General features: G+C 48.3%; 1 protein-coding gene across 2 annotated transcripts in view; it reads left to right on the top strand.

The window, feature by feature from the left end:
- Positions 1 to 17,353, top strand: part of LOC311230784 (guanine nucleotide-binding protein G(s) subunit alpha-like) — a 133,145-nt gene that overhangs the window by 13,997 nt on the left and 101,795 nt on the right. Inside the window, exons 3-5 of one of the 2 annotated variants that reach the window (XM_084317145.1) lie at positions 14,655 to 14,709; positions 14,837 to 14,956; positions 15,114 to 15,149. In XM_084317145.1, coding sequence (XP_084173271.1) covers positions 14,655 to 14,709; positions 14,837 to 14,956; positions 15,114 to 15,149 — 211 coding nt within the window. The remainder of the gene's footprint in view (positions 1 to 14,654; positions 14,710 to 14,836; positions 14,957 to 15,113; positions 15,150 to 17,353) is intronic. The other variant, XM_084317146.1, reaches the window with a different exon arrangement.

Here is a 17,353-nt window from a genome sequence, read left to right as displayed (position 1 = left end):
CCGGTACACGAGGAGGCAGCCTGTCACATCTTTTCACCTGCCAGCGCGGACTCTCATTGGCGAGGTGTAACGTGTGGGAGGCTCACACTACCCCCGCCATTTCCTGTCTCTGCTGTGCAGGCGTCCCCAACCGACCTGTAGGAGTCGCTGTCCACAACGTCCAGATTACCACCCATCGATTTCCACCCGCTAATTCTGCCAACCTTCAAGTCAGCAGGGACGGAGCCAGTGGACAGGGAGGAGTTAATGATGTCTACCATGAGAGGGCAGAGGGCGGGCAGGCCAGCCTTCACCAGGGTGGTGGGTATTGGGTCCAGAGAGCAGGTGGAGGACTTATAGCCTGACACCAGCTTCAGTCAGTGTCCACCAGGGAGAAGGATGAAAAGGAGTAGGTGGGATGGAGCAGGGGGTCATGTTTAACACCCAGAGGTGTGGGGGACACAGGAATAGACTGGAGCTGCTGGTAGATGGCATCGATCTTGGTTTGGAAGAATTCCGTGAATCTGTTGCAGAGATCGGAGGAGGTGGTCTGGAGGGGGTTGTCAGGGGGCCGGAGGTGTTTAGTGATGGTGGAGAAGAGGGCTTTGGAATTCCCTTGGCCTTTGGAGATGACATCAGGATTTGGTTTGGGTGAGGGCGAGTCTGTAGGAGATGATGTGGTCAGAGTAGGCCTGGGTGTGAACAGTGAGGCCTGTTTTCCTGCAGCGCCTCTCCAACTGGCGGCCCTTGGCTTTCATGGAGCGGAGCTCAGGGGTGTACCAGGGGGCGGAGTGTGTAAATGTAACAGTGCAGGTTTTAAGGGGTGCGAGGGAGTCCAGGGTGGCAGCTAGGGCTGTGTTGTAGGTGTTCACCAACTCAATGGTTGAGAGCAGCTGGGAATCATGAGCGAGGTGGGAGCTCAGGGCGTTGGTGAGGTCAGTGGTGGTGATATTTTTTGTGTTCCTGTACGTCATGGAGCGCTGTGGGCGGCCAGAGGTGGAGGGGACAGTAACTAAGAATTTAATTGTAAGATGATCAGCAACGTGCAGGTCCACACCACTGAGATTGGAGAGGGTGATGGTCTCGGTGGAACACACCAGGTCCAGTATGTGGCCTCTGGTGTGGGTGGGGAAATCTACATGCTGGGTGAGATTGTGGCAGTCAAGGAGGGACAGGAGGTCGTCGGAGGCGGTGATGTTGTCAACATGAATGTATGTAACATGGAGTATGGATTTCTATTCATATAAACTCTTAGATAACGCCTTTGAAATTAAATTTAGTTTCCCCTCTGTTTTCTGTGGAATAAAGGGCCCGGGACTAAAATAGTCTTTATCAAGGAAAGTAAACATAGCACTTGCAAACATAGCATCACCGCACCTCTAGCAGCCATAATAATGTTGCCTGTTAGACTGAAAGACTTATCAAGGACTGATGAATGAAAACGTAACATGTTTTACTTTGCTACTAAATAATCTTCCTTGCCTATATTACTACCTACTATAATACTATGTATTTACTACTATGCACTCAAGATTGCACCCAAGTTCAACACTGTTTGACGAATATTGTTACCTACTGTAGCTGAAAGAGTTGTACCCTTCCTGCTGACCTGTTGTATAGAACTTGTATAATAGCCAAATTCTCCCTTCCATTACACTGTACAAGGACATTCTACTCTGGTATCTTAAAAACCCTTTCCGTCACACACTTCATTAGGGATGCACCGATCCGATATTGGTATCTGTATCGGCCGCCGATATCAGTAAAATAGCTGGATCGGGTATCGGTAAAAAAAATATATATATCGGATACTTTTTTTTTTATTTTTTTTTTTTTTTATAATAAATAAAATAAGAAATAACCATTCAGTACATTTATATCTATGTGTTAATTTGTTACATTTAGTTTCACTAAGTTAGGAAAGTAATGTTTTAAGTCAAGCCTGATGTTGCCTTGCACAAAAGAATGATCCGAGTCAGGGGCGGCTGGGTGGCGTAGCGGAGATTGCGCTCGTCACCAATGCAAGAGACTCCGGTCTCGACTCCCCGAGTCAGCATTGCCTGCGGCTTGGGCCAGTTGTCATACTATCTCAATTGGCAGAGGTAGCGGGTGGAAAGTCGATGGGTGGGGATTGGACGTTGTGGACAGCGACTCCTACAGGTCGGTTGGGTGACGCCTGTACAGCAGAGACAGGAAGTATCGGGGGCAGCGTGAGCCTCCCACGCATTACTCCTCGCCACTGAGAGTCCGCGCTGTCTGGTGAAAAGACAGGCTGCCTCCTCGTGTACCGGAGGGGACACGTGATGCAAGGCTTCTATCCTCACTACAGCCAACCAGTGGGAGGCATAGTCTAGCAACGTTCAAAACAGGGGAGGTGTATCTGAGGGGTTACAAAACCCTGACTGTATTAAAGATTGTGATAGATTAAACCACTACTACTTATTATTATTATTACTTGCCAGACAGTACAGTTAAATATGGCAGACACTCAGAATAGACGGCACGGTGACAAGGAAATATCATTTACAGTATTTATTATTATGCATCCAATATACAAATGGGAATGACTTGGTCGCTCTTTTAATGGCGAATAATATGAGAAAGTCAGCGAGTAGCAAAGTCAGTGGGAATTAATAATTCCTAAGCTGGGTATACTAGACCAAACGCTGCCTGGCGTGGGATGGCAATATAGGGGGGCAAACGAGGGTACCGCTGGAGACAGGTGATATCCTCCCAGAGTTGTAAGCTCCAGGGGAAGGAAGAAGGTACGGATACTCAGGCTGTTCACTTGAAGAAAAGGGGTTCTCATACGGATCCGGTCCTTATAATCCAAGTGCTCAGTAGCAAGGTAATAGCTGTAATCCAATGCCCGATAGCAATGATGATAGCCAGCCAGCTTCGTCCTCGAAGCTAGCCCGAGGTCAGATCTTCAAGGTAGTTAAATCCAAACGACAGTGGGTATTAACGATGCTCTTCTCCACGGTAGTACGTTCCACGATCACTATAATCCAACCAATAATGGTTCTACAATATCGCCGCGGTAGGTTCCAATGTGCACATGTCCAATAGTTCTGCGACTAGGCCCTCCTCGTGTGCTGGCACTAATTACTAAGTCCACACACACTTGCTAAGGTTCACACTAGTTACTAAACGAACGAACTGCTTGTTAATGCTGCACACCGAACGAACTGCTGTAATACGATTCACACTAAATGACGACTCTTTACTTCACATTAAGTTAGGTCGAACTTGACTCTGCTATACGCTAGGTGCAGCTACTGCTGTTGCATTACTCCGGATGAACTTCACGTTACTTCACACACGAACGCCGAACTGGTACTTAGACGTACACTGTTTGCTTGCTTAGACGAACTGCTACTGTTCGCGCCTTCCACGATATATATACTTAGAGGGCTTTCTAGTGCCCAGCCTCAGCTCTTGTCTGGAATCAATGCGCTGGCACCAGGCATGTCCCAACTTGTCCAGACTCGCCTTTGAACCTGTCAGGGGCGCGGTCCTTGGCGCCGCGAACGTCAAGGGCATTATCCAATGAGGAAAGCGAATAATGCTATGATTCAAACGGAGGCTTAAAGGGATATAGCTTATATATATAAATAATATACAAGTTATATAAAACAATAAAACGTAGATTCTCAGTGTTAATCTGGCCCTTCACAACAGCCGCCTCCTAATTAGTCCGCACCTAATTAGTAAAGGGAGACAGATTAATATTAGGGTCCAGTCAACTTCTCCATACTTGTTGTGAGGAGTAGGGCAATCTACAAAGTCAGTGGGTCATGGTCGTCATCAGGGGAGTCAGGGATCTCCGGCAACTCTATCAGCTTCGCCACAGGTCGGGTGTAAGTCCGCCCTTGGACTATGACTTCTGCCGCTCTGACCTTCCCATCGGCACCAGTAATCACCCTGCTCACGCGGCCGGCCGGCCACGTAGCTCGGGGTAGTGGCTGGTCTATTATCATGACGACTGTGTCCACCTTCAGGTTGTCCCTGTCCTTTACCCACTTCTGACGGGCTTGGAGGGATGGTAGATAATGGAGGAGGAAACGGGTCCAAAACTGGTCGGCCAATACTTGGCTGTGTCTCCACATTCTCCGGCCGTTCATCTCATCTTGTCTGTACACCGCCTGTGGAAGGGCAGGGTCCAGCCGCCCCATCAAGAGATAGTTTGGGGTGACTGGGTCGACGTCTGCTACATCACTTGAGACGTAACCGAGGGGCTTGGAGTTCAAGACGCCCTCGATCTCCGTGAGGACTGTCATCAGGACTTCCTCCACCACGGTCTGGGCCCCAAGCACGGTGTACATAGCAGTCTTTATAGAACGGACTTCTCTTTCCCAGGTTCCCCCGAAATGAGGGGCGTTCGGGGGGTTGAACTGGAATGTGATCTGAGCGGGAGCGAGGCGGGTCTTAAGTTCTTGACCCATAGCCAGGAAACTCTCTCTCAATTCTCTGTCTCCTCCTTTGAAGTTTGTCCCTTGGTCGGACAACAACACAGACAGGGTTCCTCTCCGGGCTTGAAATCTCCGGAAGGACATGAGGAATGAGTCCGTACTCATGGTCTGGAGGATTTCTATATGAACAGCTCGGGTGGTCTTGTGTCGGCTGTTGAGGACGATAGGATGCTTAGCATCGTCAGTCACGTCCAGGGCCCGTCTCAAACGACCACCCACCCTGATGAGGTGCTGGGCGTCGAGCTCTGGGGCCAAAGTGAGAAGTCGGCTGTCTGAGGGGACTGGCTTTTCCCCTGTCAGGCAGTCTAGTTCTTCTGGGAATGAGTCTCTTTGGGCTCTCCTTAGCAGAAGGAGTTCGGCCTCTTTGTAGTTCGATGCGTCAAGGTCTGTGGTGGGGGGAACCTCAGGGTGGTGCCACAAGAATGTCCTTTTCTGAGCACTCTCAAGAGTTAAGCAGTCGTCTAGGTTCGGGTCCGTTGGAGCCGGGGCGTGCGTCAGCCCGCAGAACATAGACTTCTTGATCTCTGCCTCCTCCTGACTCGCCTCCCGTGGTGTGGGGGTAGGCCACTTCTCCACCGGGAGCTTGAGGAACTCAGGACCGTCACTGTAAGGGTTAAGACGTGTGAGGTCGTCTAAGGACATCCCCCGTGTGATGACATCCGCTGGGTTCTGCTTAGTGTCAACGTATCTCCAACACGCTGATCCTACCAAGTCTTGGATCTCGGTGACTCGGACTCCGACGAAAACTTTGTATCGACAAAAGTCGGACTGGATCCAAGTGAGCACAGTAATGGAGTCTGACCACAGGATTGTCTTTCGCACCGTTATGGTGAGTTCGCTTTGTATCAGCGTGGCGAGTTGCGCAGAGCTCTAGACGCGGGATCGATTGCTGCTTGCGGGGAGCTATCCTCGAGCGGGCCAGGACGAAGGCTGTATGTACTTCTCCTCCCTCTTCTCGGGCTCTCAAGTAAGCCACCGATCCGTAAGCCACTTCTGAGGCGTCACTGAAGACGTGCAGGTCTATCTGACACGTCTCCAGCCGCACTGTGGGGGGGAAGTAGCTCCGTCGAATGTTCACATCTTGGAGCGAGTCGAGTTCTCCCTCCCATTCTCTCCAGGTGGAAGCCAGGTGCGCAGGTATGGGGTCGTCCCAGCCCTGCTCCTTGTCCCACAGTTCTCGCACCAGCATCTTCGCCCGAGTGGTGTAAGGTAGGATACACCCCAGCGGGTCGTATTGGCTTGCGAGTGTTCTGTATACACTCCGTCGAGTGGTCGGTAGAGGGGTCGACCTTCCCTGCTCCTTGGTCAGGGGTGTGTGCTTGTAATGGAGCGAGTCTGTTTTGAAACGCCAGACGAGGCCCAATGTCATTTCCTGTGCTTCACCTGGGGTGGTCGCCATCCAGGTCTCGCTGCTTGCTGCCTTTGTCTCTGGGGGGATGCTGCGGAGTACGTGAGGGTCACTGTTGGCCCATTGCCTAAGGTCAAAGCCGCCTTTGACCAGGGAGGCTCGTAGCTTCAGCAAGATGCTCTCAGCTTCTTCTGGCGTTGATACGCTCTGTAGGCAGTTGTCCACGTAGAAACTCCTTTCCACGCTGTGTCTGACCTCCTCGTCGGCTCCAGGGTCTTTGGCCACGTGCTTTTGTAGCGCGAACGTGGCGCAGCATGGACTGCATGTGGTGCCGAAGGGGAGGACCTCCCATTGATAGATTGAGGGTTGTTCATCGTCGATCCTCTCTCTCCACAGGAACCGCAGCAGGGGCTTGTCTTCCTCCATCAGTCGCACTTGTAGGAACATCCCTTTGATGTCGCCGCTGATTGCTACTTTGTCCTGGCGGAAACGTAGTAGTACGCCGAGGAGGGAGGGGCCGAGTGTCGGGCCGGGCAGGAGCAAGTTATTCAGGTTCTGTAGTCCGATCTGATAACTGCAGTTAAATACAATGCGGTTCTTGCCGTTGTGGTGGACCTTGTGATGGGGCACGTACCAGGATTCAGTCGTCTGGTCTGCCTCGTGGTCGTCGATTTTCTTTATATGTCCAGCCGTGATCAGCTTGTCGATCTCGGCGCGGTATATCGTTGCTTGAGGGGGGTCTTTAGCGAGACGCCGCTCGGTGTTCTGTAGATAGCGTTGTGTCACTTCTTTTGATGCGTGGAGGGTGGGCATCCCCTCCCACCTCAAGAGTGGAGTTGCGTATCTCATCACTCCGTCGACCTCGACCCTCTTTGTCTTCTGCTCAAGGAGAGCTATGGCGTACTTGTCCTCCTTGGAGCGAACTAGTTTCCGTTCGTTCTTGAAGGGCATCGAGTCTAATGTCCATAGTCTCTCGACGTGCTGCAAGAGGGTAGTGTCGTTGTCGCTCACCTTCGTGTAGAGGCAGCGTGTGGACGTTGGTCGGTTGGAAGGCCCGGAGAGAGGGCCTTGGAGCGTCCAGCCCAGGCGGGTCTTGACCGCGGCTGGGCAGCCTCTGGGTCCGATGTGGACTGCGTCCGTTGGGACGATGAGGTCTGCGTGGTCGGAGCCTATGAGCAGGGTCGGTGTGGCGCCGTCGATGAGCGGTATAGGCAGTCGGCGTAGGTGCGCGTACTTCTCCATCAGCTGTGGGATGGGGTAGTTATAGCGTGACAGGCCTATGTCATGGCTTGTAAATGCCTTAGTGATGCTGTACCGCTTCTCGGGCTGCTCGACCGCTGCTATTGTGAATGAGACGTTTTCGCCCTTTATGGTCTTTAGGTCTCGCCGAATAGTACGGATTGTCATTGTTTCTTCGGTACCCCGCAGGCCCAACTGGGCTGCAGCGGAAGCGAGGAGGAGAGTCTTTTCTGACCCATCGTCGAGGACGGCGTAAGTGTCCAGGACCTTGTCCTCGTAGCTTAGGAGCACTCGGACCACCTTCAGGAGCACTCGGGAGCTCCCGCTCTTCGCAGGGTCTATGTATAGGACGTCTGCTCTCGAGCTGCTTTGTGGTACGGGACGGGTCTCCGCTTGTTGCTCTCGTGTAGGACATCCTGGTGGGCGCAATCACACTTGCTGCATCTTTTCTTCAGGCGGCACTCAGCTGCCATGTGGCTGCGCGCGCAGCGGAAGCAGCGGCGGTTCGCTTTGATCCACTGACTCACTTCGTCAGCGGTCAACTTCTTAAAGGTGTTGCATTGAGATAGCCAGTGTTCGTGGTCACAATACTGGCAGGCGATCTTCCATTTTCCCTTCGCGGGGGGGGTGTTATGGCTCTTGTGCCGCGGCACTGACTCGGCCTGGTGCATCACGGTCACGGACCGGCGGTTGTCGTTGAACCTTCTCGGTCCATCTTTAGGGTTAGAGCCACCCCACGCGAACGTGTCTAGTCGTAGACTGCTGACCTCCCTGGCTAGGAAGTCAGCAAGGTCTAGGAGGGATGGTTCTGGGCTGTGGGGGTCACGGTGGTCTCTCTGCCGCCGAAAGCGCTCTTGACGGGCGGGGGGGAGCTTCTCCAGTATCCGCTCCACGTTGGAATTGGCATATAGTTCATATCTCCCCTTCTCCTTCTGTGACCCGAGCATCCCTACCAGGGATTGTACCTTTATAGATAGGTCATCTAGGGCTCTATTGTCTTTAGCTGGGGGGAGGCGGTCGATCTCCCGTATTTCTTGAATTACATAGTCCCATATGCGTCCATAGCGCGCGTCGAGGGCCACCAGAGCATCAGAATAGGGGGTTCTTGAGTTAGAATATGCCAGCGCTATGTTGTGCGCTCTAGGTACTTTAAGGTGCTTGAGGAGGATGGCATATTTATAGGACTCGTCATGTACCTCGGACATAATAGTCTCTAAACACATGCGTAGTTCAGTATACTGTGCTCTGTCCTCACGCGTAAAGTCTGGGAATGTGGGTGTCCCAAGGTAAGATGCCATGGATGGCTGTGACACCGATGCGCGTAGGGGGAGAGGCCTCCTGGGCGAGTCTCCCCGTACGGGGGGTCGTGGGTTAGTGCTGGGTGGGAACCAGAGGCCGGGTCCCCAGGTACTGCTCCTCGGTGCTGACTGTTGATTAAACTCACCCCTGGGTTGGGTCGGGGGTTCGTAACGCAGCGGCTCGGGGCTGAGGTCGGGGCTGTACTGTGCCTCCGGGTCCGAAATAGGTTCGTGCTGGTGGGCTTGATGTCCTCCCTCGTCCTCCGCTAGGCCTTGAAGTCTCTTAGTTAGTTTCTCGGCGACGTAGGCGGGATCTTCCCGTTGGCTGGGTCCCGTATAGATTGGTTGGGGAGGGGAAGGTGCCCTCGACCCGCGTAGTGATGATCTCCGGGAGCTCCGGGTGGAGGAGTGGGGGGTCGCCCTCTGGAGCACTTGCTCCATCATCTGCGCCTGCAGACGGTCTCTTTCCGCCTCGCGCTGTGCATGGGCGGCGTCGCGCTGGATGTTTTCTTCAGCCTGGAGGCGCCTCTCTTCCAGTCTGATGGTCATCGCGGCGTCAGCCTGGAGGCGACTCTCTTCCAGTCGGATGCGTTCACGCTCGCTCTGTTGTTGCGCTTGGAGACGTTCTCTTTCCACTGCAGAATGTTCGCGCTCACTCTGTTGTTGCGCTTGGAGACGGTCTCTTTCGGTTGAAGCTGTCAGCGTGGCGATCAGGGCTTGCGCTAGTCTCTGGTCAGCCTCGCTGGGGGATGACGCTGATGAGGGTGATCTGGCGTTGACAGGACTTGGCGTTGACCTGTTCTCTTTACGCGCTCCGAGGTCCATCTTGAGGGCGCTGCTTCTTATTTTCTCCCGCGCTCCGAGGTCCATCTCTGAGACGCGGTACTCTTCTCTTTGGTGCGCGCCGAGGTCTATCTCGGGTGCGCGCTCTTTGGTCTCTTGCGTTCCGAGGTCCATCTCGGTGGCGCTGTCTTTATCCTCTGGCGCTCCGAGGTCCATCTCGGTGGCGCTGTGGTCTTTGGGTATAGTCACGTCATGTCCCGCTTGTCCCCCCCCCCCGTGAGCTAAGTCAGTTTCGTTTGAACCCGCTGGGGTCTCTACTAGTGGGGCCGACAAGTCGATAGGATTGGGCATGCTTAAACTATTAGTTTTATCCGTGCTTAACGTCTTTTTAGATAAGCTAGGAGGTAAAACGAAAGCGTAGTCCTCCAATTGTGGAGGGGGCTGACGTTGGCGCCTAGGACGCGATAGTTTGGGAGAGCCGTTTGGAGAGTGTCCGCCGCTGGCCATATCACTATTAATATGATTAAGATTACTGATTCCCTCCGGCTCGAAGGACCAATTGTAACTGAGGGGTTACAAAACCCTGACTGTATTAAAGATTGTGATAGATTAAACCACTACTACTTATTATTATTATTACTTGCCAGACAGTACAGTTAAATATGGCAGACACTCAGAATAGACGGCACGGTGACAAGGAAATATCATTTACAGTATTTATTATTATGCATCCAATATACAAATGGGAATGACTTGGTCGCTCTTTTATGGCGAATAATATGAGAAAGTCAGCGAGTAGCAAAGTCAGTGGGAATGAATAATTCCTAAGGTGGGTATACTAGACCAAACGCCGCCTGGCGTGGGATGGCAATATAGGGGGGCAAACGAGGGTACCGCTGGAGACAGGTGATATCCTCCCAGAGTTGTAAGCTCCAGGGGAAGGAAGAAGGTACGGATACTCAGGCTGTTCACTTGAAGAAAAGGGGTTCTCATACGGATCCGGTCCTTATAATCCAAGTGCTCAGTAGCAAGGTAATAGCTGTAATCCAATGCCCGATAGCAATGATTATAGCCAGCCAGCTTCGTCCTCGAAGCTAGCCCGAGGTAAGATCTTCAAGGTAGTTAAATCCAAACGACAGTGGGTATTAACGATGCTCTTCTCCACGGTAGTACGTTCCACGATCACTATAATCCAACCAATAATGGTTCTACAATATCGCCGCGGTAGGTTCCAATGTGCACATGTCCAATAGTTCTGCGACTAGGCCCTCCTCGTGTGCTGGCACTAATTACTAAGTCCACACACACTTGCTAAGGTTCACACTAGTTACTAAACGAACAAACTGCTTGTTAATGCTGCACACCGTACGAACTGCTGTAATACGATTAGGGCTGACCTTCAAAGCTTTTTTTGGTAATCGAAGCTTCGGGGCCGACCTTCGATTTTAATTCGAAGCTTCGACCAAAAAAAAATATATATTAATTATAATATTTTTTTTTCTTTTTCTATAAACATAATTATGTTGCAACCTTCGTATATCAAGCAAACAATTATATACATATTTATATGTAGTTGATAGAGACAAAGGCAGAATTCGACTTAATTAAGCACGTTTTATTAAGACATCTTTTTATATGGGTCGGGAGACGGGACACTTTAAAAGCACAATGAACACACATCTGTCCGACATAGTCTTAAATAACAAACAGCATTGCTTCGCTTTCCTTAACATAAACAAATAAAATAAATTAAATTGTAGGCCTATGCCTGCATTTGAGGCTTAATAAAAAGTATTACACACACAATTAGGCTACTACATGGCCGAGTCCGACCTCGTCTTAAACAAATGGCATAAACAAATACAATAAATTAAATTGTAGGCCTATGCCTTCATTTGAGGCTTAATAAAAAAGTATTACACACACAATTAGGCTACTACACGTCTTAAACAAATGGCATAAACAAATAAAATAACTTAAATTGTACTGTTGGCCTATGCCTTCATTTGAGGCTTAATAAAAAGTATTACACACACAATTAGGCTACTACACGTCTTAAACAAATGGCATAAACAAATAAAATAACTTAAATTGTAGGCCTATGCCTTCATTTGAGGATTAATAAAAAGTATTACACACACAATTAGGCTACTACACGGCCGAGTCCGACCTCGTCTTAAACAAATGGCATAAACAAATATAAAACGAAGTTATTATTATTATTATTATTATTATTATTATTATTATTATTATTATTATTATTATTATTATTATTATTATTATTATTATTATTATTATTATTTGAGGCTTAATAAAAACAAAGTATTACACACAATTAGGCTACTACACGGCCGAGTCCGACCTCGTCTTAAACAAATGGCATTGCTTCGCTTTCCTTAAAATAAATTAAATTGTAGGCCTATGCCTTCATTTGAGGCTTAATAAAAATTATTACACACACAATTAGGCTACTACACACAATCTGTCAGTGTAGACTAATATGAAAATATCTTAAACGAACGGCAACTTAGTTAAATTGAACAAAAATAAATTCTAAGCCGTCATTTGAGGTTTAACAAAAAGAAACAATGAATTGAAGCCTACAATACCTGAGCTTTGATTGGCCTATAAAGGATAGTGCTGCTACTCACGGTTTATCCTCAACCTGAAAGTTTAGGTTGTGTGCCAAAAAGACCAATGTGTCCACATTCTTTGGCAACATAGAACTTCTTGATTTATTTACAATAAATCCAGCTTTCGAAAAGATGCGCTCTGAAGGGGTTGAAGTGGCAGGGATGGAAAGAAGACGCTTGGCTACAGTTGCCAGTTTAGGATAACGGTGCGCATTTATTCTCCACCAGCCCAGCGGTCCACCTTTATCCGTTTTGGTTCTGTCTTTTAAAAAGTCATCCAGTTCACTCTTTGCAGTGATCACCTCTCCACGGGGTGCTGCATCTTCATCCATAGACAGAAGGAGGTCGCATTCTCTCTCTCTGTCCGTTCTACGCCTCTTTTCCGCTGGAGGCGACTCACTGCCTCCTTCATCCCCGTCATCGTCAGTTGGTGGTGGTGGTGGCGGTGCCATGCGCTCAGCCAACGTAATCACCTCCGCGTACACATGATCTTTTTCCTCGTCGGATAGCCAGCTTAGTTGCTTGAAGCGGGGGTCAGTGACTGCGCTGAGGACAGTAGCTTCAGTCGCGGCTGAAAGTTTCCACCTCCTATCAATTTCGTACACCAGACTGCCTTTCAGAGCTTTTGTGGTGGGACTGTCATTGTCGTCATCTTGCAGGTGTCTTCTTTTCAGATTTGACAGCATTGGCACTACTGCAGACAAGGACACGTTTTCTTCTTTTGACAAGAGTTCAGTCAGAGTGATGAAGGGCTTAAGCATGGCAACAGTTTCCTCTGCGATGACCCACTGGGCCCCCCAGGCCTCATCTTCCTCCAGCAAATCAGTGCACAGAATCATATTGGCGGCATTGTCGTGCACAACCGCGACTCTTTTCTCTGCAGGTATAGCATATGCATCGACCGCCTCTCCCAGTCTCTGTGCAATATTTCGAGCTGTGTGACTCTCCTCCATTGACTTGGTCTCTAACACGCAGCTCCGCATTCCCCAGTCATTGTTTATCATATGAGCCGTCACCGTCATGTACGCTTCCATCTGTAGACTGGTCCATATATCCGTGGTGAAACTAATGGCAGAGCACTTCTCCATGTCGCTGCGCACTGCATCCCGTATGCGTCTGTGCTGGTCTGTAAGCGCATAGGAGATAGCCTCTCGTGTCGGCAAAGTATATGCTGGCTCCAGTGTTTTGATTAGGCATTTAAACCCTTTCCCTGCCACGATATTTATAGGTCTCATGTCTTCTGCAATAAATGAAACTAAAGCATTGCTTATGGCTTGCTTTCTGCTTTCCGTAAGCTTCTTAATCAGCATATGATCACCAATTGTTGTTTGTCGTGAGGTGTCGGCTGAGCGTGACGTCGAAGCATCCGTTTTTTTCAGAGAATGCACCTACAAAAGCAGATTATATTTATTACAATTAAATTAGCCAACTTGGTAACACATTAGTCATAGCAGCATAGGCATAGCCTTATTAATTAATTAACAAGCATATTTACGTTTTTTAGGTGATTTGACAAAGCTGTTGTAGAGTTGTGATATGCCAATTTCTTCTGGCATATCTGGCACTCGACTTTTTGGGCATTGTCTTTGCATATTTTAAAGTGTAACCACACGTCTGATGACTTCTTCGTCGACATGTCTGCCGCACATGTACTTGTTGTTTTCAACACAGATAATCTCCACGTGCTTGTTCTAGAGAGGTGGAGTCGAGGCGCTGCTTACTTTCGTTTCATGGAATGGAGGCGGGAAGGCGCCGCTTACTTTCGTTTCATGAAATGGAGGCGGAAGGTTTTGGGATTTTTTTTTTTTTTTTTTTTTTTTTTTTTTTTTTAGAACTTCGATTTTTTTTTAAATGTTCGAAGCTTGTGCCATCGAATCGAACGTTCGAAGCTTCGAAGCATTTAAGACAGCCCTAAATACGATTCACACTAAATGACGACTCTTTACTTCACATTAAGTTAGGTCGAACTTGACTCTGCTATACGCTAGGTGCAGCTACTGCTGTTGCATTACTCCGGATGAACTTCACGTTACTTCACACACGAACGCCGAACTGGTACTTAGACGTACACTGTTTGCTTGCTTAGACGAACTGCTACTGTTCGCGCCTTCCACGATATATATACTTAGAGGGCTTTCTAGTGCCCAGCCTCAGCTCTTGTCTGGAATCAATGCGCTGGCACCAGGCATGTCCCAACTTGTCCAGACTCGCCTTTGAACCTGTCTCAGGGGCGCGGTCCTTGGCGCCGCGAACGTCAAGGGCATTATTCAATGAGGAAAGCGAATAATGCTATGATTCAAACGGAGGCTTAAAGGGATATAGCTTATATATATAAATAATATACAAGTTATATAAAACAATAAAACGTAGATTCTCAGTGTTAATCTGGCCCTTCACAACAGGAGGGGAGAATTGAAGGGGAGAATTTGCGACACGAAATTGGGATGGGAGAAAAATAGAAAATAATGAGAAAAAGTGGATAAAAAAAAATTAAAAGAATGATCCCAGTCTCTTCCACACAGTGACAGTGAGGCATACAGTTTATTAATTGAATGAATGAAGTTTATTTTCTGTCTTTGTTTACAACAAATCAAAAACACACTTGTGATCCTTTACAATTCTTAAAAACAAAAGATATTTTAATAAAAAAAAGAAAAACATGGATAGAAGTAGTAATTTTTTTTAAACTTTTTTGGAAAATACATTTGGACAATGGGTATCGGATCGGTATCGGTATTGGCCGATACCCACACCCAGGTATCGGTATCGCCGTATCGGGACTGAAAAAGTCGGATCAATGCATCCCTACACTTCATATTGGGTTCTGTTCTACATTGCCTGCATGGCTTAATACATGCCGTAGTATTGTAGTCTCTAATGTACAGTCTTTTGTTCTCAACAGGGAGAAAAAGCAGAAAATCCACGACATTAAAAACAACATAAAAGAAGCTATAGAGGTAAGAAGTCATTCTCATGGTGGTCAACAGCAGCTAAGGTCTTGGAATATCTTGTGTCCATGTATTTACGACAGGTTGGTATGTGAATTAACTCTTTGTTTTCTCTTTTCTTCTCCTTGATCTCCAGACGATTGTGACTGCCATGGGTACACTCACACCCCCGTGCCAGTTAGCCTGCCCAGCAAACCAGTCCCGAATCGATTATGTCCTGAACCTAGTAAACCAGCAGGATTTTGAATTTCCATCTGTAAGTCATAGCTCATTGCCATGTGATACATTGACGCTCTGACCTCTGTGATTGTTCCTAGGCCTCCCAACAGACAGCAGTTAGCTTCCACCCGGAAAACCACCAGTCCCCTTTTGTCCTAACATTCCTCCACTTTTGTTTTCCCCCCATCATGAAGCGACTTGAGGTCCATCGGTATCGTCATATCATCAAGGTATTACTTCCTATTACCAGAGGCACTTCACGTACAACTTGTGTAGCCGTGTGGTTCTTTTGCGATGCCTGAGATACTGATAGTGTCACTTGGCTAAAGACGCACAGGGAAGCCTCCAGTTAGGATGGCAACATCACTGACTAGCCTGTACGATGTGGAGACTGTACTAGTTACACTGCTGGAGAGTAAGCAGCCTCGACCACTAAGCAGTCTGTCTGCCGGGTGGTTCAGTAATTAGCAGGTGTGTTCCCCTTGGGATGCTGTCAGTTGAATGAGCCTCTCACCTGAGAGATCCATGTGGCCTATTAACACTGATTGTCTGTAATAACCCTAAATGGGTCTGGTGGGACCTGTCTGGTGGGAACACACCAGGAACAGGGATTCCCCCCCTGAGTTCTACGTCGCTCTAGGGGCACACTGAGCAGCCAGGGCAGCGATGTACTACGAGCCAATGTGCTACGAAAACCACACTGGTTTTCAATTCCCCCACCCCCCGGCCTCATGACTTACAACAGAATTTATGCTATATAGAGTGAGCTAATCACACGTTCTTTTAACCTGTTTTATCCTTCTAAGCTACTAGACCACTATGTTTTATTCAGCCTACTTTACATCACAGGGAATTGGGAAGGCTCTGGCAACATAAGATAATTAGCTTCAGATACCAGTCGCTTAAGAACATTTTGGGGACCCCTTTTATTCTTGGCATCTGCCTTTGGGTGCTGGACAACCCTTTTCATGTCAAGGAGCCCCACATTGATACGGAAGAGGCCGCGGACCCCCCTATGATTATATTCTGTCTCAGGGACTCCATCTGAGAAGATGCTCGTTGTTAAATATGACTGATTTCCTGAATCATTTCCTGAAACCTATGATTAGAGTTTACTTTACTTACTTTTACTTATCCCCATTACGCCGGCTGGCGCATAGGGCAGCAACAAAGTTTCTCCACTTAGATCTGTCTTTGGCCATCTTCTCTATGGTCCCCCAGCTCTGGTGGTGTTGCTGGAGCTCCTTTTCTATAGTCCTACGCCATGTAGTTTTAGGCCTCCCTTTCTTTCTTTTGCCTTCTGGGGTCCAGTGTAATGCGACTCTTGGGATCGCATTGATTAGAATAGTCACTCTATATTCTCTCATTAGACTAACTTCTAGTGAATTGAACAGTGCAATTAAACTATTCCCCAATTTGAGTAGTCACTCTTATATATTTACTCATTGGACTAACTTCCAGTGAATGGAACAGTGAAATTAAACTATTCCCCAATTTTCCGGGGACCCCCTGAAACCTCCTTAGAGGGGAAGGGGGGGCAGGACAAGGACAAGACTGAGGCTGCGGTTACATTAAAGGGAAACAACAACGTCAGGGGAGGAAACTAACTTTTTGGCTTACCAGCCAACTGGCGAGTATCTGATTTTTTTTACCAGCCAAACAGATTTTTTACCAGACAAAAAAAATCGCTAATTGTGATAATTACTTCTTTGTATGTCAAGCCGCGTCAATATTGTGTATGCATCTGGGTAGGCACACTGTGCCTTTAAGACAGCACGGTGGTCTTACGACAGTGCTGTGACGTACCGTCAAGTGTTGTGGTAACGTCAGTTGGGTTGGTGTGCTGTTGTCTGGTTGAGCTTAGCTAGCCCCTTTCGTGACTGCGATGTGCAAGCCAGGGGCTTTTGAGCATGAAATAAAATGTCTAACCTTACGTCGTAGTCCGGTGCTTTTTCGGAAACATTATAGTCATAACAGATACACCTAGCTGGCTGCTTTGAGCACACGGGGCTAACGTTAGCTAGCAAGCAGCTATATAACGCTAACTAGAAGCTAACCACTGTATACACCTCTGATTTAAATGTGTCCTTAGTAACTTATACTCGATGGTTGTACTAGGGTTGGATGCAGTTCCCCGTTGGTCAGTCTGTCTGTTTTCCATATTCTGCTGTGTTTAACGTTATCTGTTTGCGAGTGCTCCTGATGGCTAGCCTAGTAGTACCGCGGGACTTTTATTATTATATGTCCGCGGGTTGGCCAGTACTGCGCAAACGGTTATTAAACATTATATGTCCGCGGGTGGTCTTGTGCAGTGCTCTCGTGGCACTGTCAACTAAAGCGAGCACTCAGAAGACGCGCACCGTTTGCCAGTGCAGTGATTGCAGAATGTTTTATTTTTTTGTATACTCGCCAGACTGGCGAGTGGTCTTCATGA

The sequence above is a fragment of the Notolepis coatsorum genome, assembly GCF_963971535.1.
Source record: "Notolepis coatsorum genome assembly, chromosome: 6".
NCBI lineage: Eukaryota > Metazoa > Chordata > Actinopteri > Aulopiformes > Paralepididae > Notolepis > Notolepis coatsorum.
Note: the sequence above shows the minus strand (reverse complement) of the source record. Positions and strands in the feature narration are given on the sequence as shown.